Raw genomic sequence first — 25,728 nt, 5'->3', positions numbered from 1 at the left:
TAAAAAGGCACTATTGAGAGTCTAAAAAAATGACACCCATAAAAAGAGTAAAAGATTCTGTGAGTGTGGGAAAAGGTTCCCACTCAGAGAGGTATAAGGAAAAAGAATCCACTAGTAAAATCAAAATGTTCTGGGGTTGACACAAGTCAGGAATATTTATCATTACTATGAAAATCTTACCCAACACCCTGCTAGGCTAAAGATTATTTACAATGGCAGGTCACACTTCCTTGACAGTCCTGCTGCAGCGACCATGTGGTTGGAACACAACAATTTGGCCAGCGGGGACGAAGCTGGCACTTGACTTAATGTGCGATTCTATTCTCCCATAATACACCACTAGGTGGCTCTGGGACTTTTGGCCCTCCTTGCAGATCCGGCGAGGTACTCCATGTGGGGTTGCAGGCTACTAGAAGATCCAAGTACTGTACCAATGTATCCCGTCGCTTGAGCCATTACTTGGTGTGTTACTCTGTGTACCCTGAATGACGCTGCATTGCAATGGCCAGAAGCCGACTGTGATTTCTTTTCTATCAGTGGGGGTAACGTTCAGTTACCCACTCTTGGTCTTATTCGCCTGCTCCAAGTTAATACTGCGAGCCAGCCTGTTGCTAGCATCCACTACCTGGTACACAATGGCCAGGTTTGGCCTTGCTGGTACGGGAATGCCTGAGCAATGTGTTGTTGCTGAGCAATGTTATATAGTTTGGTTATCATTGTTAATTTTTTGTTTACTCCATGCATTACGGCTCACATGGTGTGGCTTCTAGATAAGCAGCTGGTCAAGGATGGTGCGTTTATGGACTGTTAGCAGATATGCTGACTGTACAGGTAACTTGGACACTTATGTAGGGGGGTGTTACTTATGACTGTCTTGACGGGTTGGGGGAGGGGTCATCTGTGCGATGTTGGGACTACTTGGTATGTATCACAACTATGGCCCCCATTAGAATATTGACCTGGAATGTGCGTGGGTTGGGTTCTTACCTTCGCAGGAACAGAAAGAAATCTTATCTGAAACGTAAAAAAGATATCGATAGCTTTAATTCAGGAGACCCAACTGTTGGCCGATGAACAAGAGGCGGTTTTGAACCGTTGGGGCGGGGTGGGCTATGGTGCCACATCCTTAAAATACGCGAAGGGAGTGCTTACACGGATTGATGGTTTGTTGTCATTCTAGCTACTAGAAGTCGACAGGGAGGGTGGCATTTGATTTTACTGGGTTATCTTGACCTCAAAGAAATCCATCGTTAACTCATACTTTCCAAACCGCTCTGAATACATCGCTAACTGACCTAGATTTGATGGATGTCTGGAGGGAACTACACCCAGAGGTTACTCCTTTTACTCATCTCCCCACAATCTATGCACCAGGATTGATTATTTTTTCGTTGGGATTGAAGATGTGGCTGAAATTTGTAGTGCTGAATATATGAGCCGCTCGATATCGGACCACTCCCCTTTGGTGATTGCATGGAACATTAGGATCCCAAGCCCAAGGTAGCGCATGCCTATCGGCACATTGACTGACTAGGTTTTCAGAAGAGAATTGCAAACCTCACTTTCCGAATTTTTAAAACAATGTTGGAAGTGTGGAGCACTATTTGGGAAACCACAAAGGTGGCGAGTAGAAGCAAGGTTATAGCTAGTGCTGTGGGCATCCGCCAGTAACTGCGGGAGGACTTGGAAGTTATGAACGCAGGAGGCCCAATACATAGGCCTGCGGTTGGAAGAGGGGAAATTAGCCGAGACCCGGTCCCGCTGCCTAGAGGCATGGGAGAGGTTGTCCAAATTTGATTATGCCACATGAACCACTCGGGCACATGTGGAAGGGGACAAACCTGGGATACTTTTAGCATGGCTTTGCATACAAGAACACCCTAGACCCCTAACCACGTAACTTTATGATGAATGCAGGGCACCATGCAGATCCCAGCTTGCGATCAATTACATTTTCACTACATACGTTATATAGCCACAACAAAAGTGCCCCAGGGGGACGTGGCTGATGCACTCTCCCTAATCCGACTCCCGATGCTTATGGACACACAGTGGGCCCTTTAAGATCAGCCCATCAAGGTGGAGGAATTGAGCAAAGCAATTGCCTCCCTCTCTCCTAGTAAAACGCCCGGGAGTGATGGACTGCCCCTGGAATTTTATAAAGCACACAGCCCTACTTTAGCTCCAATGTGGCTAAATGTTTTTGAGGAAGCCCATCTTAATGATGTGCTCCCAGGTTAGAATGGGGGAGACCTTGGTGATACCGATACCCAAGCCTGGGTAACCAGCAGACAGATGCAACTCGTATCGCCCTCTGGCTATGCCAAATTAGGATGTGAAAATACTCACCACAGTGTTAGCGGGGCGACTTCGTAAAGTCATCACTGACTTGATACATATGGACCAAACTGGGTTTGTGCCAGGACGTAGTACCACCCTGAATCTCAATAGATCACAGCACGTTATCGAACAGAGCAATTCCTGCAAGGAAAATTGTGCAGTGGTGTCACTCGACGCAATCAAAGCTTTTGACTCCCTCTATTGGGATTGGTTGTTTGCTGTGTTGTGAAGCTTTGGGATAGGCGAGAGTGTTATCTGCTGGGTGACACTTTTATTCCTCTCCAACTGCCAGGGTTAAATCAGGTAGACAAATATCTGGATTGTGCAATATGCAGTAGGGGACTCGCCAAGGTTCTCCGTTGTCACCCATGCTATATGGATTCGCTCTGGAGCCACTAGCGGTATGCCCGAGCCAAGAGTACTTGGATGCGAGCATCATGATTGGTGGTTCTATACACCAGGTGTTAAATGCAGACGATGTCCTGCTTTATTTGTGTGACCCACAACACAACCTACCAATGGTCTTGGACGTATTGGATAACTTTGAAACACTTGCTGGGATTTCTTTCAATAGGCGGAAGGCATGTTTTTTTCCTCGGGCTGGCCTTCATGGGGTGAGTGAGGCCACTCTACCTGACTTAGGGGCTCCGGTGGGAGGTGTGCCCCTTCAAATATTTGGGTATCCAAGTCATGCATACACCGGACGAGACACACACCCATAACACTCTCAGGGTGTCGGGGGGCCCTTAGAAATCCATGTCCATCTGGTCCCGATAACCGCTTTCACTCATGGATAGAATAGTAGCAATTGTTAAACTGATTGTCCGCCCTATATTTCTGTATTACTTCACAAATGTACTTTACTATATTAAAGCTTCCTTCTTTCGCCTTGATACTTTGGAGGTTTTCTATGGGGTTCAAACATTTGGTGCCCCCGGCCCGCCTTAATGAAATGCTGTGGCTCCCTGACCACTGCATGCATTCCCTACCGCTACTAGTGGACCTGGGCAGGAATATATGGTCCAGGGAGTTAAAGCTGCTCCGGATGTTGCCCCTACTCGCCCAACGTCCCGATTGTGGCCAATGTGTGTAAGAATAGGGACAATCTCAATGTTGCAAGGCGCTGGAAGTAATGGGGTATTTCAACATGGGGAGATATGTTCGAAAACAGGAGATTTTGTGACTTAGCCTAGCGCGGCAGACAGGCCTGCCCAATGGGCAATTTCTGAGATATATGAAAGTGGTGGGTGTGACGAGGCATAGATGGAGCGGGTGGCCTGCTGAGCCAGAGGGGACTGAGCTATTGGCACCAATATATGCGTTAGAAGATGACTGGAGGCCGGTAATCCGATTGCATAGCCGTTTGCTGAGCTGGTCTAACCCCTTATACCCAAAGCTGAAGACGCGATGGGAGTCAGATGTGGGAACTGTAATTACTGAACAAAAATGGGAACGAGTGCTCCATCATACATACATGACCCCAACAGAGTTGCTAAATTTTACAAAAACAAACATTCAACCTGATGCAGATCTAATCCATATGTTCTGGAAATGTTTAAGTGTGGAAGATTTTTGGTCCTGAATTGAACAAATTTGCAAAGTGGCGCGTGTTGCCAGATACAGCTGGGGCCCACTGGAATGTCTCCATGGCGCATATCCCAGAAAAGGCAAACACAGACATATTACTAGGACTTCGCTTGCATACTAGCTAAACGTCACATTGCCATGTCCTGGAAGTCTGTGGGGGGTTGGGGGGGGGGGGGTCGCCACGGTACAAACAGTGATATCACAAATTAGAAATTTGGAGCGAGGCAGAGACTAGGGCATGGGCTAGGTCACTATATTGTTTGGACGAGGTCCTCAGGGATACCCATGAGTCTTGGAAAACACTTGTTTTTAATATTTTCCACACATCCAACGATAAGCCACTGTGAAAATTCTATCAATGCCTCATATTCAATATGTGTAAATGCCCCCCTGTCATTACCATTGTAATTGCTATTATTACTTACCTTGTATCAGAGCCTAGTTGACATGCTTTGAGAGTTGTTTTTATTTTTTTTGTTTTGTTTACGCAAATGTATTTTGTTTTACCCTATTGATATTCGTCTTTGCATTATCATATGCTGTATTACATTGCATTCCTGTCAATTGTTGCAAACCACTTGCTTCTGATTAATAAAACAAATTTGAAAATGGTCCAAACACTGATAGAGGTATGCATTGTAAAAAATAATGTTTTTTTATATATACACAAAAAGAGAATTCTTTACAAAGTAAAGGTAAGTACTATTATTCATAAACACAATTATAAAATCCAACACAATAAATATGTTAAAAGGTACTTATGTAGCGCACCGTCACCAACGGAAGTGGTCGCCAGGCGCTCTGGCGGATCTGTAAACAGGAAGGAGGTTAGTCTGGAGGAGGGGAGCAGGAGAAGTGATGTGCTGTTGGCAGCTTCAGCTCGGTATACACAGATTGCTGTGCTTTGGTGCTAGTATCAGATCGGGCGAGACCGCAAGTGCTGTAGGTGATGTTTATGTGTTGTTGATGCAGTGTGGTAAAGTGCGTGCGGATTGCTGGGAGAGAGATGGTTGAGTGGTTTAAGTATGCAAAATGTTGAGGATTGCGTTAGTGCGGACTGTGTCCTGATTCAGGTTCTGATTCCATTAGAGATGCATCCCCGTGGGTTGGGTTGATGCTGGTTCCTCATGGGCCGACTCGCTTTGTTGGTGCTGCGCTGACCCCGCTGTATCATACTGAGTATTGTTTGGATTGATCGGTGCGTCTGAACCTTTCTTCTGGTGTGGGACTGGGTTGGTAATAGCTCTATTCTCTAAACCAAGACACAAAGAAGGGATATCATTAAGAAATCCCCAGACCAATGGACATGGAAATCAGCGGCCCCACATATAAAATAACGGAATTAGCAATTATACCAGCAGACACCGGAGTTGACGCAGGACATTTTACCCAAAAGCTCCTCCAGTCAAATTATTTACAAGAACTATATTGATATGGCATCCTGGAATACCAGAGGCTTTGGACATTTAATAGCAATATCCGACGTCAATTTGGGCCATTGGGACAGTCTCTGTTTTCCGGAGACTTGGCAGCTTGATAAACCTTAGATGGATGGATACATGACTTTCAACATTCCAGCTAAGAAGGGCTTTCTGGGTCGTCCAACGGCAGGGTTATTGATAGCAATACAGTCAGGTTGCAGCCTGGAGGTGACTGATCAGATAAAGTCATCACATTTACTCCAGGCACTAATTTTCACCTGGTGACACGTGGACTTGTTAACTCATAAGGAAAAAGAAGAAGTCATATTGTTGGTCAACGCATATTGGAATCCGAAGCAACTACAGATGACGCCTTTTTGGAATCAATGGAAAGCATTATGGAAGAGGCGAATGACACTTATAGACATGACCACACAATAATAACAGGGGATTTCAACGCAATTTGCCCAGAGATCGGGAATCAGCGATTGCATTTACCAAAAACATCCCCAATCTTGGAAAGGGGGACAAAGTTAGAGAAAATTTGAACGTCCAGAGATCTACACAACCTGCATTGGTTGCGTACAAAAGCAAACAGTAAGATTCCATCATGGCAAAGGGGACCCCAAATGGGGACAATTGACCATACATATGTGTCAATAGAACCGTTAGGCCTGATCGTAAGCTTTGCACTAGTGAAGACAGCCAATAGTGACCACAATTTATTATCCGCGAGGTGGACAACATCTCAGAAACAGCAACTCTGCCCTGAATACGACTTGGAATTGAATACAGGGGGAACTTGTCTAAAACTTTCAGAAAAGACACGAACAAATTTACTAAAGCTACACAGTAACACTGGTAAAAAAACAGCTCTACACCAAAGGACAAAATCGGGGGAGTAGATTATACCCCCCTTCTGAAAAAGTATACAAGACCCGTACATAAATCTAATCAGTCGCCTGCTAACCATCAACATATATATAACGTAGAAGTTTCAAGAAAGCGACGCTTAGTATGTAAACTAAAAAGATTGGCAAAGGCGTCGGGATCCCTGGTACATGTATAGTATGATGGAAGTTAGCCCACCGGGAATACAGGACATGGATATTGCAAAAGAGGCGTCATCTATACCAGGCAGATCAGAACTGATGGTGAAAACATTATGTGGGAAAAAGACCAGTGAATTCTGGTGCCTGACAAGAGGAACCGCAACGGCAAATAACAACGCCCTCCAAAATAGTGTAGGGGAGGAGGCCTGGTTGACAAATTTTTCCAAGTTGTACAAATCGGTGGCGAATGAGAATCGAGTTCAGCCCGCTTTGACACATCGTAAAAATGGAAGTGAGCAGACATGGAATATCCCATGTGATGAAGAAGCAATTTGGGGTAAGATCTCAAAATTGAGCACGTCCAGGGCTCTAGGGCCCGATGGAATTACTAACAAAGACCTGAAACAACAGCCGTAACAATGGGCAAGCTTTATCAGCAAAATATTCAAAAACTGTAATCAGGAACAAACCATTCCGCCAACATGGCGTACAGATACAGTGGTCCCGATCTTCAAACAAGGGGATAGAGAGAACCCAAATCATTATCGAGCAATCTCACTCCTAGACGTAATTGGGAACATTTTTGCAGGCTTTGCCCTTGAAGCGTTCCAGGAATGGTCTCAGCAAAGTGCAGCGACCCATTTCAGACGGGTTTTAATAAGAACTCGGGAACCGCCACCAACATCTTAACGCTGGGTATAATAAAAGCCAAGGCTTTTAAGGACGGCCATTCGATCTACATGGCTTTTATTGACCTGGTCCAGGCCTTCGACCAGGCCAATAGGGCCCTTTTATGGCAAAAGCTGAAACACATGGGATGCCCAGAGAACATCATGGCCCCGATCCAAGAACTCTACCGGGAAACTACAATGAATGTAGGACTGAGTCAACAGGGCCTCCTGTCAAAAGTAATCACCACAGAAAGAGGAGTGAAACTGGGGTGTCCACTGGCCCCGGCGCTATATAATGCGTATATGGTCGACTACTCAGACACAGAATCTACAGTCAGAATCTTTCCCCCAAAATTAGGAGGTATGGAAATTTCCCGCCTTTTATATGCAGATGACATTATCCTCCTAGACAGGACTCTGGTAGGTCTGCAAAGGCAGCTGACAAACCTAAGTGAGTACCTTAAGGTAAACAACCTACAGCTGAATTCCTCAAAAACGAAAGTAGTGGCATGGGAGCCCCCAGGCAGCAATAAATATCCACAGGCCAATTGGTTTGCCGAAGGATTGAAATTGGAAAAAGTAAGCTCTTTACATATCTAGGAGTCATAAGCCAAACCATGAAAGAATCAGCAATGCAGGATTTGTTGTGGTCTAAAATAAAGATTTTAGCAAATCAAGCAAAAGCAGTAGACCAAAAATATGGAAGATTCTCGGCTGCGCCCGTACTTAACTTTTACAAAGTGAAGGTAGTTCCGGCTGCGTTATACGGGACCAATGCTATGCTTTCACTTCCGGAGAAATTGTGGATAGACCTGGAGAGCTTTTTTTGGAGAAAAGTACTGGGTTTGGCACAGTCATCTCCAATGCCGCTGATCAGACGTGAACTATGTCTGAATTCATTGAAGGCTATTCAAGAGAGAAACACACTGATGCTATATCGGAAACTTCTTCTGGCTACCAAACCAAAAGCTCTAGAACTGGTGAGCAAAGAAATGGAAAGAGGAACCATTCCTACCCTGGAACTCTGGAAGAACCGCAATGTCAAAATCTTAAAAACTATAAATGCCTCAATCGAACTATTGATGACAAACCCCGATAAAGTGACTACGAAACACTTTTAGGCAGATTGGATACTTACGGGAGAGATGTCAAACGAATACAAGTTGACGAAAACCTTTCCAACTACCCTGATGAAAAGAAATGAAGTAAGAAGTTACCTGGAAAAGTTTCTGGACAAAAATCTAAGTAGGTCCTTTATGCGCTTTCACTTGAACCAACTAAAAACAAATTAGATACTGTGTATGCAAAACCTCTCACCCATGAATAAGTGCAGATACTGCAACACGGAGAATGAGATAGAAACAAGCAGAAATCTTCTCCTTGTGTGTAAAGGGACTTCCAGTGCGAGGGCAGCTTCTTTGGGCAAAATCTTGAACTCATTTGCGACATTTACAGAAGACAACTGGTGGACAATTTTGACTAGTGGTGACGACATCCGTTGTGTGATCGGAGTAACTACATTCTTCAGATATATTGACTTGGAGCATTGTGGAGTTGGTATAGCAGAAAGTGCGGTGATTGACGTGACAAGTTCAAAACAATAACAGTATACGATGGTTGAATCGCTCTTACGAGTCCCTCACCATATGTAAACAGGTGGCAAAGAAGGTGGGGCGTTTGAGGAAGGGCCTTAACGGACATCTACTCACCAGGATTGCGCCTTCTGATTACTGAAAATACACAAGCAGTTCTTTTGACCACTCTACAGAAACTGAAGCTGTTAAGCAGCCCCCAGAATGTCTCAAGAGTGTACTTTCGATAGGCCATTGTCATAGAATACTGGGTGGATGGAAACCTGTTCTGCTTTTGACACACCAGTTATTATTGATGGAGAATCTAATGTGGAGGGAGGTGGGCAATGGGAAAACTGATAATATGGATAGGAATGTTGTGTCCTATTTTGTAAAAATTGTTTATCAATTTAAATCAAATAAAACATTTTTAAAAAATAGCTCTATTCTCCTGTTATCTGGTGTGACACTGGTCGTTGAGGTTTGAATGGTTCAGGGTCGGAGTGGTGTTGATGTGGTGTTCTAGTGCTTCCGCCTTGGTGAGCCTGTGTATTCAGTCGTGCGTTTCCTCTTGTCACGACTGTCTTTCCATTGGTTCCTGTCGGGTGAACATCCTTGGGGGTCTTGTTAGTTGTATGGTATGGAAACCAAAGTATAAACCTTATTTAGAATAGCAGTATGCAGTTCAAGGCGAGTAAACCCCAGTGTTACACATTTAGAATGGCAGTAAGCTATTCATGGGGAGTAAAACCACATTAGTAGACTTTTAGAATGACAGTATGTAATACAAGGTAAGCAGACCCTATATGTAGTGCACTATGTTATTCAGTTCCAGGAATACTACAGTTAGACCACACTGTTACAAGTAAGTACCTTGCAACATATGTAACTTAATCTTCTTTCAGGAATGATACAGTTACACTCAGATTACTTTTCAGAACCCAGTTCTAAAGTAAGCAATAACTTATGAATTACTTTTCAGAGGGGCGGTATGCACTTCATGGATAAGTAAGAACTTGGGGTGCACATTCAGAATGGCAATAAGCTATTCAAGGTGAGTAAAGCCCTATTGGTCATAACCTCTTACACCATTTGTATTACAGGCAAAGTAGTTATACCAATGATACTTTTCAAAAAAGTGGAAAACAATTCTAAGGTAAGTAAGAACTATCAGACTTTTTGGCACTCAGCAGTTTAAGGTAAGCAAAAGCTAATGTTACACATTTAGAATGGCAGCAGCTTTCAAGGTGAGTAAAACCCTAAACGTTTAGACTTCTTCAATTTCAGGAATAATCAAGTAATACCAACTCTGTTTCTTTCTAGAAGTGTGGAACACAATTCAAAGTTAAGTAAATAATGTATTGTACTTTTCAGAGGGGCAATAAGCAACTCAAAGGTAAGAACTAAGTAACACTTGGTAACTTATTCTGTTTCAGGAATCAAAGTTACACAATAACACCTTTACAAGTAAGTTCTTTGCAACACTTTACATTTTCTAGTCAGAGGCCTTATACTTAAAAGTAATTCCCTATTCCTATTCTAAGTCATGAGTGATATCAGAGGCAGAAGAGGAACACAGGTTGTCCAGAGGCCAACAGTAGGCAAGTCAGGATAGCACTCAGGAAAGTCAGTGTTCCAGAGATTTCTTGTCTGACAAGTATTTACAGACTTTAGAGTTAGTAGAAAGTGTCCAGGGACTTCGTAAAAGGCTTCCTAGATGTGTTCCAGCGTTCGGCCTGGGTGAACGGTATGGGCGAACTCCTGAACACATTAATCACCATATCATAGCCATACATGACTTTAGGTAAGTATTAACCTAAGCCAACAGTAAAGAATAGCTTTCAGAGGGACGCCTTCATAATGCAGCAGCACAGGACCCGGTCCCTGGATTCTTGGTTGCGGTGAAGGAAAGGACACTGGATGGGAACTTGCAGCAGATGTCAACAGGAAAGGCTCCTAATAAAGGAATCTTCTGTGCTTCCCACGGCTCCGATTTTGGCGCCCTTTTCAAGGTACCAGATGAAGGTCGGATTCGCCTCGCCATTTTGGTCCTTTCTGGTGCGGAGACTTCAAGGACTGGAATCATGTCTCTGGAGGTCCATCAGGAGTCCACCTAGTTTCAGTGAGATTCGTACTTGAAAGACTATGCACAGCATTCGGGCTCGAGGTCTCAGGGTTTTGGCGGTTTGCAGCCATCAAGGTCACAGCTCGTCGCGGAATGGCTCGAAATGTAGGTCTTAAGACTGATGAGTCCCGCAAGTCTATGGGTCGGAGTAGTCTTTGGGACTGCTGCATCAAAGAAGGGGTCAGCGCTGGAAGTAGCTACAGCAGTCTTCTCCTCTTCCGCGGATCTTCAGTTCCAGTGAATGACTTGCCTTCGGCTTTCAGATCCAGGCCAGATATACAGGAACCCACACACATGCTTTTAGCATTAAGTTGTTACTGTGCCCACTCCCAAAGGTGCAATGCTGGAACATACAATTTCACTGACTTGGTGCCTTCCTACTTTTTCATGTAGAACATAGTCAGTGTATTGTCCATCAGGATGAGGACACTGGAATTCATCATCAGTGGCAAAAATGCTACAAGGCCAGGAAGGCTGCCTTCAATTCTAGGAAATGGCTGTGCTCAGAGAATCCCCTTAGTTACACTAGTCAATTATTTGGAGTTCCTCCAAAGTTGCTACTCACCCAAATATGGAGGAGTCTGTTGTGATGGTAAATCTGTGGCGAGGGGCGCTGGCGCCAGACTGAAATGGAGACCCGCTTGCTTAGGGTGTCAGAAACCTGATCTAACTAGATGCCAGATGTAGCTGGGTGCAACGGGGATACTGTCTCCAAGATATCGTTATTTTATGCTTCTGCAGGGAAGGCTTTGCCCAATGGTGAATCCCATAGGTAGCCTATGAACTACAACCTCTGTGTTGGAATGAGGTAGATTTCTTTATTTTGACTGACAGACCCAGTGTATATGACAGGCTAAGAAAGACTTACAGATGGCAAGAGGCTAGCACTGGCGGCGCAGCTCTGATTAGCCAGTCATCCAAATAGGAATACAGGTGAATGCCTTTCAGGCATAGGAAAGCTGGCACCAGTGCCATGAGCTTCAAGAATACCCTTTGGGCAGAACTGAGGCCTAAAGATAAGATATAAAAATATGAATTCTTACATTACATTTCCTTACAAGTGTACACGTGTAACTGCTTCTTTTTTCTTCTACGTGCCCATGTCTGTATCAACTGTATTCACAAATGTAACTGTAATATGACTATTTTTGCTAAGGTCTAACAATTTTTACTTGTGCCCAAATGCGCCCAGATACCTCAGGGTTAGGTGCGCTATATAAATAAACAAACGGGTCTCACAGCTACGAGCTAGCCACCCGGCTGAAGGGATGATCAGATAAGAGTAGGCATAATCATTTTAAACTTTTCTTTGGGCAAGAATAGTTGGAGGAGAGGTCTAGCACCGTTCACAGGCCAGCCTCCTTCAGAACGGTAAAGAACTGGTGGAAAAAAAAACAGCCCTTCCAATGAAGGAGGAGCTTTCTATATTGCTTCCATGAGCAACAGCCTGTGTGTATCACCTGAAAGAGTCTGATCCGCTCTGTATGAGGAGGGTTGTGAGAAGAGAGATGGTGGAAGGACGGGGGTGGGGGGAGGGTTAGAGGGTGGAGAGACTTAATCCTTTAATTGTTTGAGATATCCCATGTGAAAAATATACAATCCAATGCTTTTATTATTGAATAAATATTTTGATGAGGTTGAATAAAGTTAGTCTCCTAATCTCCACCAGTATGCATTTCCTTTTAACAATCACATCTCACTTGCGCTAAAGGATCAAATCAACTGAACTATTTGTTTTCATTCCGTTGATGAAAACGCTTGTATGTTAAAAATAAGAAATTTGCTAAGAACTAAAACCAGTGAATATTTGATTTACAAATTCTGCACTCCATTTTACCTAGAAGGCCGAACACACCAACCTCAGCTTTTCCACTCAACATGGGAAGTGGCGCATTTCTACAGGGAAACCGTGACTATTGCCATCGAAATAATTCTCAATTTGTGTGTTAAAATTCATATTTCGAGTGTAAGGAAAATTGGTTTTACTCAATTTAGTTCACTTTTCTTGATTGCTCAGTAGGATTGTCATTTATCCTAGACTACCCCCACAGACGTGAGACAGAGAGCTCAGGGACCTACACTGGTCTAAACCAGTTAAAGCCATAGGGAGGCTGTCAAGTGGGCTCACAAAGAGCAAACATTTTCGAACCTGCTATTTTGGGTGCTCTGAACAAAGGAAGTCCTAATGTATAAAATGTCCGGAAGCAAGGCATATATATTTTTTTTTAAACAAGTAAAAAAAAAACCAAAAAAAAAAAAAACAAACAGTGCTGCCCAAAAGGCTCCCAAAAAAATTACATTGGGTTATCAATGCAGTTAAATAGCTTGCACCACTGGTGAAGACCAAACTAAAGTACAGCTCGCAAAAGTCTACTTGCCTATAACCAATATGGACAAAAATGGGTTGCCTGAAACTGTGCACCCTAGTAGAGACCTAATAACATACACCAGAAGGAAGGCAAAAAGAGGTTTTAATGGAAGGGGGGCTTTCAGGAATTCCCTATGGCCACCAAAAATAGGTCAGCAATCCAAAAATAGAGCGGGGGGAGCAAAAGGTTGAGGGGCCCTAGAATCCTCAAAAATATGAATTTGGTCCAGATCTGCGAGAGCACTAAAGCAATGTCTAAACTGGGCAGTGATTGTAATGCGTCAGACTTATCGGGTGGCTGGATGTCCACAAGGCGCACCATTCTCCCAAACATGGAATATGGCAGCAGATGCCAATGTCTTTTTCATGGTATGTGCAAAAGAGCTAGAACTGGGGGTGAACACTATGCACACCTTAATTAAAAGATGAATATCAAGTTATGGATAGAAAGTAAAGAATGGTAAAACTTTTGATTTTTTGTAGAGTTCTAGGTGTGGGGGAGAAAAGCTCAGCATTGGTATCTAGGCTGGAGGAAAGTAGACACAAAAAGGATCCCTATTAGCGAACCCACGTCCCCTGCACACTATCTAGGGCCCAAGCCTTTGGGTATTTGGAAGCCTATTTTTTGCCCTCTTTATTCAAGGGCGACAGGTAAGGCTAGTAAAGATTTCATGTAATAACCAGAAATTTGTATGTAATGATCTAAGAAATGTATATGTCAATAAACATTCAATTTGACAGTAAAGGTAAGAATAAAAGAATTTATTTTTCAAGTAGCCCAACGCGTTTCGAGTTTTTCCACTCTTCATCAGGGGCAAGTAATAGTTTCAGTACATTCTACTTCAGTACATTTGTGTCTGTGCAAAAGAGCTGGCTGTTGGGGTCTCCTTTGCAAAGCATATCTGGATGTTGGCACATGCCCCCTCAGGCCATATGGATCCAAAAAAGTGGGCATCCACCACCATCAAGTGCATTAAGGAATTATTTTGAGCAGGCCAACACACACAGAGTCCCCCGTTACCAGTCTAGTGACAGCATCCAGCAAAAGAAAACTGCCCCCACCCTCCCAAGTGTCCTTGTTGCAGAGAATGTTGAAGAGGGGCAAGAGGAGCGGGTTGTGGAATGGTTGGTCTAAGCCAGGCCCCAATGAACAGCAATGGAAGATTATCTGGCAGGCTGTGGGGGCCAGTGAGGCATAACATCACACACACTTACCATGCCAGCAGTATGGTCCTAGGCATGGGCACGCTGTCATAGAAGCACTTCAGTAGCAGAATAAAGGAGAGACCCCAGTCAGGGTGCTCCACAAACAGCTCACAGTCGCGGCTTCGTCCAACACCATGGGCCAATGATGCAAAACTCCATCCCACAGATACTTTATGCGGGGAAATGAGGGAAGATGATTTACAATAGCCTATAAAGGCAGGGGTGGGGGGGGGGTTGGTTATCGAGAAGGAAAGGGGGATAACCATGTCTCGCCTGTGGGCACCCCACACCCAATCCACAAGGACCTTCCACCCAGCTGATCCTCGCTTGCTTCTCCACCCCAGGGTCAGGGTCCAAAAGTGATGACCTTTCCCTAGCCACCTGAGAAGAGGATCCAGGGGGAGTAGGAGTGAGAATACCCTCCGGTTTCTCACAGGCCGCTGCCAGTAAAGTCTTCATGGTCCAAAGCCCTTGAGGTGGTTAGTCTTCCTAGCCTGCATCAACTACCATTACACCTCAGCTCGGTCTTTTACCATTGTAGGTCATCTTCTGCTACTACCCCCTCATCCATCATCATGTGACCGCTCTCTTGAAGGTTGGCTGTGCGCTACTGCACGCTAAGCCGACCTGAACCCTTGGTGGGGTTCCTCTGCGCTACTCATGCCATTCAGGTTCTTCTCCCAGGAATCTAGGTTGTTCTTTTTTGGCTGTTGGGCAATTGCTGGTCGAGGGTTCCAGTCCCAGGATGCTCCACCACCGGTAGCCAGACCTAAAGCAGACCCCTCTACCTCCATACTTATCAAGTTCTCCATCCGCTCCAGGGACAAATCCTCTGTGACCTGCACCTTAAGTACTTGTCTCTGAACCCAGGGGTCTGTGATATTCATTAGGTTGTTTTTCCAGGAGTCCAGTGGGTTCAAGCAGTAGTAGGGCTTTTAAAATTCCCTCCTTCATCCCGGTCATCTGCAGTTTTTCACTGACTGGAACAGGCATCTGTCTTCTGTGCATCCAGTTCTTCCTGGCCTGATGGTTGTTGAACCCTGGGCTGGAACTCCTTCAGGATCCGACTCTAGTGGCCCCTTTGACTCGTCACTCGTCCTGCTGCATCTATGGGATAAAAAGAGAACTTCCCTTACTTTCCCCAAAACCACAGCAGACCCATGGGATTTAGCCCCATTATTTCCAACTGGAGAACTTTTAGAAACTTTACAAACTCCTCCTAAGTGACTTGAAAAGGTGCTCATCTGAACTGGCATTTTTCAAAGGCCCCCTATCCCATCCCTCAAAGAGATCTGCAGTTTTTACAGCAAGGAATTGAGATAAATGCAGCAGTGATTTCTAAGGAATAAGTTACTTACCTGTAACTCCGGTTCTCCAGCTGTGGCATCTTTCATGGATTCACATGCTGTGAATATTCCACATTGTCATGGTTTCCCAGCCTGACGATGGGGAATATTCCCAGGATGTGAATCCATGAAAGATTCAATGCTGGAGAATATATTTGATTATATTAAATCACAGCAGTTTGCTCTGTTCATCACGAATTTCTGGCGTTATGGTATCCACTTGTGGATATGTTGCATCTTTCACATTATAGGGGTGAGCTGGGACCTATCTAGGCCCAATAGTGTAATTCCAATGTATGGTGGCCTATGGACCGGTTGTTATAGTTTTAGGAATCCTTTGGGACCTCCTTTTATAGACTCCAATTGGCATAGTGGTTTTTAGTAGATGATATTTTATGTCCTGGAGTGTTGTGGAATCAATGCTTTATCCCTTCTTGGTTTTCTATGTACTACTGCATTATGGTGTTTCCCAAAAAAGTATTTAGCAATGGTGTTAAACATAATGTAATACTAATGTATATTAGAATGCTTGGTGAGTTTTAGTGGCTGTGTATGGGACTAATAAATCTATTCGCCCCTAGAGTGAAGCCGGTCTTTTCTGCTATGCTACCCATTGAGAGTGGTTTGGTCTAGCTTTTTACTTCCTTCACCAGGGGTCTGTGGAAAAAACCTTCGTACCAATCACAAAACGTGTTCTTGAACATGTTTAAGACCATATTTTACAGAAACTCTTGTGAGAGGGATTTGTGCCCTATTCTTCCGAGGAAAGCCTAGGTCATTTTTAACACAAATATTGTATATTATTATAGATAGTGTGGACAACTTGCCATGAAAATGTAGTCCTAAAAAGACACACCCAACATCCCCAATAACACTGACATCTTCATTTGTGAAATCCTGTGCACATCCCCAACTTGGAGCCTCTTGGGAATATGGCAGAATGCTGTGGATCATGGAAATATATGGCTAACCAAAGAATTCAAAGTTAAAAACAAGGATTACGATTTTACATTTTGCACACTTTTAAATCTGGTGTAAAATGAATCAATATACAAAATGGAGAAAGCATTCAATAGAAAAATGAATGAGAATAAAGGAAATGTTAGCAAAAACAAAGTGGGCCCATGGTTGACCCTCAAGTGAAAACGTGCATCAATATGGAATTCCTTTGACTCACTGTGCTGTGTAGTAAAACACTACAGCAGTTACCTGGGAACAATATTAAACTCTGGAATGAAAAGGTGGATGTGTAGATGAAAATGAGGGATGTGTTTCTGTGGGCATAACTACAGAGGACAAAATAAAACTACCGATCCCCCGACTACTCATGTCGCTCCATCAATTTACTTACTTTAAGTGGTACTTTGCCAAGCTCCTTCCTTTTCTTTTGTGCAATTTTTACCACCCCGAAAAGAACATCTGTATGTATAGTCCTTTCATGAGCCTCATCTAAAAGAACAATGCTGTATTTGCGCAGCTGAGGATCCCCAATTGCCTCCCTGAGCAGCATCCCATCTGTTAGGAACTTGATTCTGGTCTCGTCAGAGGTGACATCTTCAAAGCGGACAGTAAAGCCAATCTGTAAAGTAAATATTTCCATAATCAGATGCAATTCAACCAGATTTTTACAAGACAAAAAGGCAGCTCATACTCCCCAACCCCCCCCCTCCCTTCACCCATTACCTAGCCTTTAAACTCGCGCCTACTATGGACCGGCAAGAAAAATAGTATTACATTATATATAAAGCAACGCACATATGCTCACAGCTTTTAATGTCTAAAGAACAATCTTACAAACACATCAGAATAGCTTTGTTCAGAAAGTGGGCTCTGGGGGGGGGGGCTTTATTTCGGATTTCTCGATTACAAACGTTCAAAATACAAGAAGTGTACACACATCTATGTTCTTTATGAAAAGATAAGTGGAGGGCAACATACACTATACAAACAACTAAAGCTGAAACTGCAGCGAGATCTAAACCCCTGCCAAAAGTAGTTTAATTCACTTTCACACGTGTTTTTACAGAGCAAGAAACCCTTCGACATGTGTAGCATCAGGATCAGTGCTGCCTCCACAATAAAAGTGCTCAATCTACCTTCCGTTCCTGCATGGAATTCTTCTCACATACTAGACCGTAGGAAGGGTGAAACAACTAAATAAAAAAAGCAACTATAAACGTGTCCTTTGGAACAATAACATATTAGTCGTCTGCTATAATTACCTAGCCATGTCAAAGTATGGTTGACAGCAAATGTTATAATTGACATTTAGTGACCAATTTCCTGAATACATTTGGATGCTGTGGGCATTGAGGGGTAGGGGTTTCATATAAATTGTATCTTTTTTTAAAAAGTAGGATAGTAAAATACGCTGACCACATTTTATGTAAATATTGAAGGAGATGTAAAAAGAAACTTGGAACTGAAAACGTAGATACTGCGTGCCAAACTTTAGAAAAGACAATCTTCTTAGAGCCTGCGGGTTTGGCCTTGTGACCAAATACAGTACCACCACGTGAGAAGTGTGCTGTATACCTAGGTTATAGAGTGGGACAAAGGGGTCCGGTAAGAAATCTATAAAGTGGTCAAATCCAACAGCATTCTAAACTAGTGTGTGCGGGTTGTAGCGCAAATGGGAACCGGACATATGTTGCCACCAAAAATCAGTGAGGTCCCAAGGAAGAGGAAACCAGTAACTAGTCGCAGAAGTGAGAAATGACAAAAGCAAGAGTGAGGATGTGGTCAGTATGTGACTAAAAGAAGAGGAAAGATCCTGTGGGGGGTTTAGAGAGGAAAAAATAACATGAAAATAAAATTGGAAGAAAAATCAGTGAACACGTACAAGAACCTTAAACTTACACCAATGTTAGAAATAGGTAAATGACCAAATTGAAGCAAGAAACAAGCATATTGTTTTTGCTCACACAGGTGGCCAGAGACACCTGGATTAGAAACAACTAGTTGTGAGACCGGCATGGTATCGAGAGAGACAAAGACTCAAAGGTGTTGGTTAAACCTTTATTTACTAAGGTTCCTGGGTTGGTGTAATGCCTGACTGGCCCGAACTCTAAAGGGATGGTACCCTTAACTGATGTTTCTAAAGGCTGTCTATGTCGAATAGACCAACAATAAAAGTCTGTCTGTGTCTGAACCGATGCTCGCCCTCACTCTTTACAAAAATGTGATAGGAAAATAGTGGTTCAACAGAAAATTTGAAACCAAACAGTTTCAAATGGTCTTCTCATCAGGTGTAGTTTGGTCAATGTCAGAAAAAGGAGTACAATCAAAACGGGCTGTTCATAAGACGTTCCCCACAGAGTCCTTGCAGTGGTTTCAAATACCCTCAGTTACTTGGATGTCCCTTCCCAAAGCTTCAACTTGTTCAAGTTCCAAACACTGCAAAAGAAATGTGACAGTTAATTTTTTCTTTTTTTTTTCAATTTGGATTTTATTGGTTTCAACAAAACTATACCATTTTCAATCTTAAGATTTCCCTCCCCAATTTTGTTACTGTGTCCCTTACCCTCCTCCCTCCCCCTAGACAGTTGGTTATATCTGTGCAGATCGTTGGCTGAGACACATGATTCTTTTTGGCTGCGGCTATGTTTTTTCTTCGGTCGTGCCTTTCCGCAGTTTGCATCCGTCACCAGTTTCGGCGGTGGATGAGTGATGTACAGGCTTTCCTCCATCATATGGATAGGTTAGGTTGCATGTTGGGATCTTTAACTCACTGTCATCTTGGGTTTGGGGCGTGGAGGGCGGCAAATTCACAATAATTCTTCATTGCGTGCAGCTTTTCCGTGGGGTGTTGCAGTAATTTTTTCCATCATATATATGTTTTTTGCAATGCTTATCCATTCCTTTTTCGTTGGGAGGTGCGGGGATTTCCATTTGATGACCAGCCCTGCTCTTGCTGCTAGTAATAAGGGTGATGCTAGTCCTTTTGTCCCGACCAGCTCGTCTTCATCTTACTCTAGTCCGAATAGGGTCAGGAGGGGTGTTGCAGTCCTCTACACCCCATCTATCTGCTTGACCCATCCTAGAACCTCATTCCAATACATGTGTACTTTGGGGCACTCCCACCACATATGCCAATAGCCCGCATCCATTCTGCATCCTCTCCAGCATTTCGGGCTGTTGGTCTGATACATTATGGAAAGTCTGTGCTGGTCATATTGCCATCTGTGAAGTAATTTTATTGCGTGTAGCTTGTATTGCGTGGTGATTGATATCTGGGATGGTGTTTTACATATCATATCCCACGCTTATTGCTAAAATTTTCTTTTAAAGTCTTTTTCCCACTTGTCTCTGAGGTTTTAAATGGGGTCTTTATTTTTGATCAGGTCTTTGTACATACATGATATTAGGCCTTTATTCGTGGTGGTCGTGTCAAGGATTTTCTCAAATGTGGTTAATTCTCTGCGTATTTTGGGATGCCATTCCCGTTTGGATAGGACACCTTTTAGGCGCAGGTATAGAAATACCGGTATAGGGTTCAGTTGGAGGGCTTCCTCTAGTTCGGATATTGGTATGAATTTGTCTTCCCTCCATAGTTGTCCGACTATTTCAAGCCCTGCATCGAACCAGGTTTGGTATCTGGCGCATTCAGGGATTTCCTCCCCGATTCCTGGAGCCGACAGGTGGCTCAGGGGTGACGGCCAGGTTGTTATGCCTGTCATTGCTTAGCCTTCTTTCCATATTTCCCATATCGTTCCCAGGATGGGGTGTTCGCGTAGTTTCCACGTGAGCTTTGGTTGTGGGACCCATAGCCATTCTGAGAGTGTCGCCGGGGTCAGGTTGTCGTTATCCAATTGTACCCATTGTAGGTCTTTTCTGTCTCTTACGTGGGGGACGAGAACTCGTATCTGGGCCGCCTCATAGTATCTCTATGTCTGGGAGGCCAACACTGCCTTGTTCTTTCGGCAGTATGAGAGTTTTGTACGGTATTCTAGGCTTTTTCCCCGCCCACAGGAATCTTATTGCATTTTTCACTTGTTTGAAGAAGGCTTCCGGGATCTTTATTGGGAGAACTTGGAATGGGTACAGGAAGCGTGGGAGACTATCTATCTTGATGGCGTTCAGGCGGCCCATCCATGAAATCGTAAGAGATTGCCATCTCGTTAGGTCGGCCTTGAGTGCGGATCGGAGCTGTGGGAAGTTGGCTTCATATAGATCGGCTAAGTTTCTCGTAAGATTGATGCCTAAGTAGCGGAGTGTCGGCCCTCCAATAGTGAGGTTTAATTGAGTGAATTCTGATAACTGATGTGGGGTGGGCTCTTGTAGCGGGAAGAGAATGGATTTGGTTCGATTGATTTTGAGGCTCGATAGCAGGCCATATTCCTCGATGAGTTGTATGGTGCGTGGTATTGATGTCAAGGGGTTCTGGATGTGAAGAAGGATATCATCTGCGTACAGGGCTAGTTTGTATTCCCTTTCCTGTACACATAGGCCCTCCACTTTTTCGTCTCCTCTAAGCTTCTGTGCTAGGGGTTCCAGGGACAGTGCGAACAGTATAGCCGAGAGCGGGAATTCCTGCCTCGTGCCTCTTGTTAGTGGAAAGCAACGCGAGTACTGCGAGTTCACGGTTAGATGCTCGAGGTGACCCGTATACTGCTTTTATTCCTCCCCGTAGAATCGGGCCAAGTCCTATTTTTTTAGGGTTGCTTCCAGAAAGGGCCATTTGACTGTCCAACGCTATTTCCACGTCGATCGAGAGCAGCGCAGGTGTGTTAGGCATTTTCTTGGCCTCATGTATCAGGTGGAGAGTTTGCGGGTGGAGTCTGCCCCTTGTCTACCAAGGATGAATCAGACTTGATCTGTGTGAATTAAGGAGGGCATGTGCGTTTCGGGTCTTGCTGTGAGGACGTGTGTGTATTTCCTGGCATCTATATTGAGGAGGGAAATGGGGCGGTAAAACGCGCACTGCTTGGGGTCTTTGCCTTCTTTCGGAATTACTGTGAGAAGTGCTTCGGAGAAGGAGTGGGGTGCAATGCCAGTTCGGAGAATATGGTTGAAGAGGTCGACCATGAATAGGAGGATGGGACCAATGAAAGTTTTGTAGAATCCTGCAGTGTAGCCATAGTTTCCGGGGGCTTTCCCAGTCGGGAGTCTTTTGATGGCGTCTTCTATTTCTTTGTCTGTGATGGGGGATTTAAGTGCCTCAGTTATTTCTTGGGTTAATCTAGGCATAGTTCGGTCGTTCATATAGTCGCTGATGACTCATCTGGTGTGATTTGGGCTGTGTATAGTTTCTCAGAATTTGGCGAAGGCTTCAGGAATGTTGCCGAATGGCTTTGCGTGTAGGTCTGTTTCATTTTCTATGGATGATACCCATCTTTCTGCTTGCCGAGTTCTTAATCTGGCAGCTAGTATTGTACCTGCCTCATCTCCTTTCTCGTAGTGTTTCTGCTTCAGAAATTGAAGTTTGCGGACGACTTGGTTTATCTCCAGCTGGCGTAATTCCTCTCTTTTCGTTCGCCTCAGCTATTCTCTCTCCGTGACTGTGGATTGTGCGCCTCGTTCCAATTGTGTCATCTCATTTCTGACGTTGTTTTCTATAAGGGTTCGTTCTCTTTTCTTTGCAGCTCCTTGCCTCATTAGTATACCTCTCCAGGTAGCCTTCCCTGCTTCCCATACCGTTTGTTTGGAGACTTCACCTGTGTTATTCCGTGCAAAGTATTCACGGATGTCTTTTTCCAGTTGGTTGCGGAACACGGGATCCTTCCAGAGTGATTCACTGTTGCGCCATTTCGTGCTCCTGTGGGGTAGCGCGTCTGTGTGAGGGTGACTGTGACCATGTCATGGTCCAACCAAGTTATGCGGATTACCTCTGGCGTGGACATCACTTGCATTAGGCCCACTGAGAGATACATATAGTCAATTCTGGAGTACGTGGTGTGTGGTGCAGAGTAGAAGATGAACCCTGGCCGCTGGGGGTTCATAGGACGCCACGCATCTATAAGGTTGTATGTGTTCATCTTCTCGATCACTTCTGTGCGGCCGGCCTCAGGTGGGTTGCCAGCGTGAGGCTTACCAGTTTGTCTGTCAAGTGATGGGTCCGCCCACATGTTGAAGTCGCCGCCTATAATCACTTCACCTTCTGCTGCAATCATGACTTTGGAGATTGTTTGTTGGAGGAACTTAGACTGGCCTGAATTGGGGGCGCATATAGCGGCAAAGGTGATAGTGGTGTCTCGTATCTTGCATACTAACATAAGTGCTCTACCGCTTACAACTGTCCATGTTTTTAAAACTTCCATTTTGAGTCCTTTACTTACTAATATGCCTACACCAGCTTTTCTGAGTGGGCCAGAGCCCCAGTATTCAGTTCCCAGTTAGGCGTATAAAACCTTTAGTTCTTCTCCTCTTATAGATCTCGTTTCTTGTAGGAAAAGCATGTCTAACTTGGCTCTTTCAAATTCTCTGGTGATTAGCGATCTCTTGGTGGGAGAGTTAATCCCTTTGACTTTCAGTGTTCCAATCTTGATGGAGGCTGGCCTGCCGGTTGTGGCATCTATGAGGTTAGACATTGGTATTCGTCCCTTGTTTGTTCTCGCAGCCATCTCTTTCATTTCTAGTGGCCAACGATCTGCGCCTCTGTTGTTCGATATGTCCGTCTGTCTTAAATTTTAACCTTCTAGCTCCACCCCCGTTCCTTTTCTTATTGCCATTTATTCCTCTTCCCACTTCCCTTGGCTCCCTTCCCCTCCTTTTTCCCTTCTTGCCCATGTTTTCCATCCTGGTTGGTGGCGTCTGGTTTGGACTGTATAAGAACTGTCAATCTAACGTCAGACCACCGGTGTGAACCGTGACCGCATGTCTACGTTTTACATGCAATCGCTTTAACAGTGGGAGCCCCCTCCCGATCATCCCCTTTTTATAAAACACAACATTAAAACATGAACTTATATAAAAGGATATGACTTGGTACAGACAATTCTTGGGCCAGACTTCCGCTTGTCGTTTCGCACTTCCTTCTGGAGAGTGTCCTTTCAGCTGCTGCTGGCCCTGTATCAGTGGGTTTAGGCGCTGTTGTCCGCGCCAACGTCATTGGCCCGACAGGTCAGGTCTCTCAATGTATCCTGTGTTTGGGTTGTGCACAATCAGACGACCTTTTCATTTGTCATTGTCTGGAGTGTTGTTGCCATGTCTGCATTTCCTGGAACCCTTCACTCTCTTTCTCCTTGGTCCCTGCAGTTCCCATCACGTTCTCCCTTGCCCAGGTTCTTCACGGTCTGTGTCCTTCGGGGCTGTTCCTAGAAGGTCAGTTATGCATTATTAGATCTCCTCCTCGGTTTTCAGGTGTATCCTTCTACTTCCATGTTCAAATGTGAGGGAGAAGGGGAATCCCCATCTGTATCGTGTACCTTGATCTTTAAGCCATTTTGTGAGTGGGCTACATAAGCGTCTCAGGGCTAGAGTGACTGATTATAGGTCTTGTAAGATGGTAATCTGGGCACCTCCAAGTGTAAGTGGACCTCCTGACCCGGCTTTCTCCAGAATTCTAGTTCTGTCTTGGTACCTATGAGATCTAGCAAGGACTAACCTTGGACCACCGTGTGCCCCTCCGGCCCTGTGTATCCGTTCTGTCTTGGGTTCATCAATATCTTCGACGGCTGTCACGATTTTGATAATGTCATTGATAGTTTTCTTAAGGTCTCCCTCCGTTTCATCCTCTTGCTCCGGAATACCAAAGCAGCGCAGGTTGTTCCTTCTTTCTCGGTTTTCTAAATCGTCCATTTTTGGTCAAAGTTCTTCCTCTCTTTTTTCTATTTCTCTTATTCTCAGGTCCATTTGTGTTTCGAGGGTGTCTATAGAGGCTCAATTGTTCTCGACCCCTTCAAACCTTTCCTCGATGTTGTCCATTCTTTGGGTTATCTTATCTATTTTGCCGCCCAGGTTGGCTCCCAAGTTCTTGATCTCACTTAGTAGTGTGGCAATGTCCCCTTTTGTGGCAGCAGCGCCTGTTTCGGTTGTATCCATTGTCAATATGGTCTCCGTGCCTATGGGCTGTGGGGGCGAAACGTAGGCGTATCTGGCAAGCTTCTTTTTAGCGTTCATATGAGGTTGCTACCGCCGAGGAGGCACACGCCCCTGTTCCGGGGGCCCAACCATCAGTGCAGCAAGTTGCGTCTTCGGTTTTGGTTAGATTCGGGTCGGATTTGGTGGCACTCGACCCTTGTGGATGAATAATTGGACGGGGTTACCTGGGCCTCTTTGAGCGTCTTGCACTTTATCCGAGGAGCATTAGGCAAGGGTAGTATTATGTTCTCGCCACTCTTCTTGGGTGGCTGTCATTTGTTCTCTTTGTATTGATTCGACTGAGGAGGCATACGCCCCTGTTACGGGGGCCCAACCCTCAGTGTAGTGGTGCCCTTTGCTGGCTTGTTGGCTTCAAGGTGGGATCCCTTTTCTCTTGCTAGATAGTGGTACCTTGTGGGGAGCGTTTTATTAGGAGTTATATGGGCTCCCTAGGGTGGCTTTGCACTCATCTGGGCTGTGAATTATAAGGGGGTTGCCCTGTTGTCATATGATTCACTTTTGCTTCACCATAGGGGGCTTGTGGCTTGCTTTACTCCTTGGTAATGGGGTATTCTTGAGTGGCCTTTCTTTATTTAGGTTGTCGTCTATGTTTTCAACTCATTAACCACTTCAAGGGAGTGCAGTGTGTCAGCTGTGGTGTTGAACTGTCCTTTTCTGAATTGCTCTGTTTGGGTGTGCAGGGATCCAAGCCCCTTTCACTCTTTTTCCACCTTGCTACCAGTGAGTTCTTGGATTGCTGCCTGGGGGGGGGGGGGAGAGGGGGTACCTCTCACTCGTAGATACTGCCCTTTGGGGTGTGGAGGGCTGCTTCGCGTTGATTCCCCTTTGTGGCCCGTCTCCCATGTGTTTTTGAGATGTGGGATGTAAAGAAGCACACTTGCCTGGGTTCCGTGTATTCCTTGTTTTGGGGGGGGGGCCTTCCCTGTTGTGTCCTTGGTGCCTTCACGGGTCCGCCTGTGTTTACAAGGCTCCCTTGCGGCCCTCCGATGGCCGCTGTGG

The 25,728-nt window shown here is 44.7% G+C and overlaps 1 protein-coding gene across 1 annotated transcript in view; it reads right to left on the bottom strand.

The window, feature by feature from the left end:
* The window catches only part of DHX33 (DEAH-box helicase 33), a 474,726-nt gene that overhangs the window by 384,519 nt on the left and 64,479 nt on the right, over positions 1 to 25,728 (bottom strand). The window contains exon 3 of the mRNA XM_069614599.1: positions 17,039 to 17,266. Coding sequence (XP_069470700.1) covers positions 17,039 to 17,266 — 228 coding nt within the window. The remainder of the gene's footprint in view (positions 1 to 17,038; positions 17,267 to 25,728) is intronic.

The sequence above is a fragment of the Ambystoma mexicanum genome, chromosome 9 (assembly GCF_040938575.1).
Source record: "Ambystoma mexicanum isolate Mex_15411 chromosome 9, UKY_AmexF1_1, whole genome shotgun sequence".
NCBI classification, from domain to species: domain Eukaryota; kingdom Metazoa; phylum Chordata; class Amphibia; order Caudata; family Ambystomatidae; genus Ambystoma; species Ambystoma mexicanum.
Note: the sequence above shows the minus strand (reverse complement) of the source record. Positions and strands in the feature narration are given on the sequence as shown.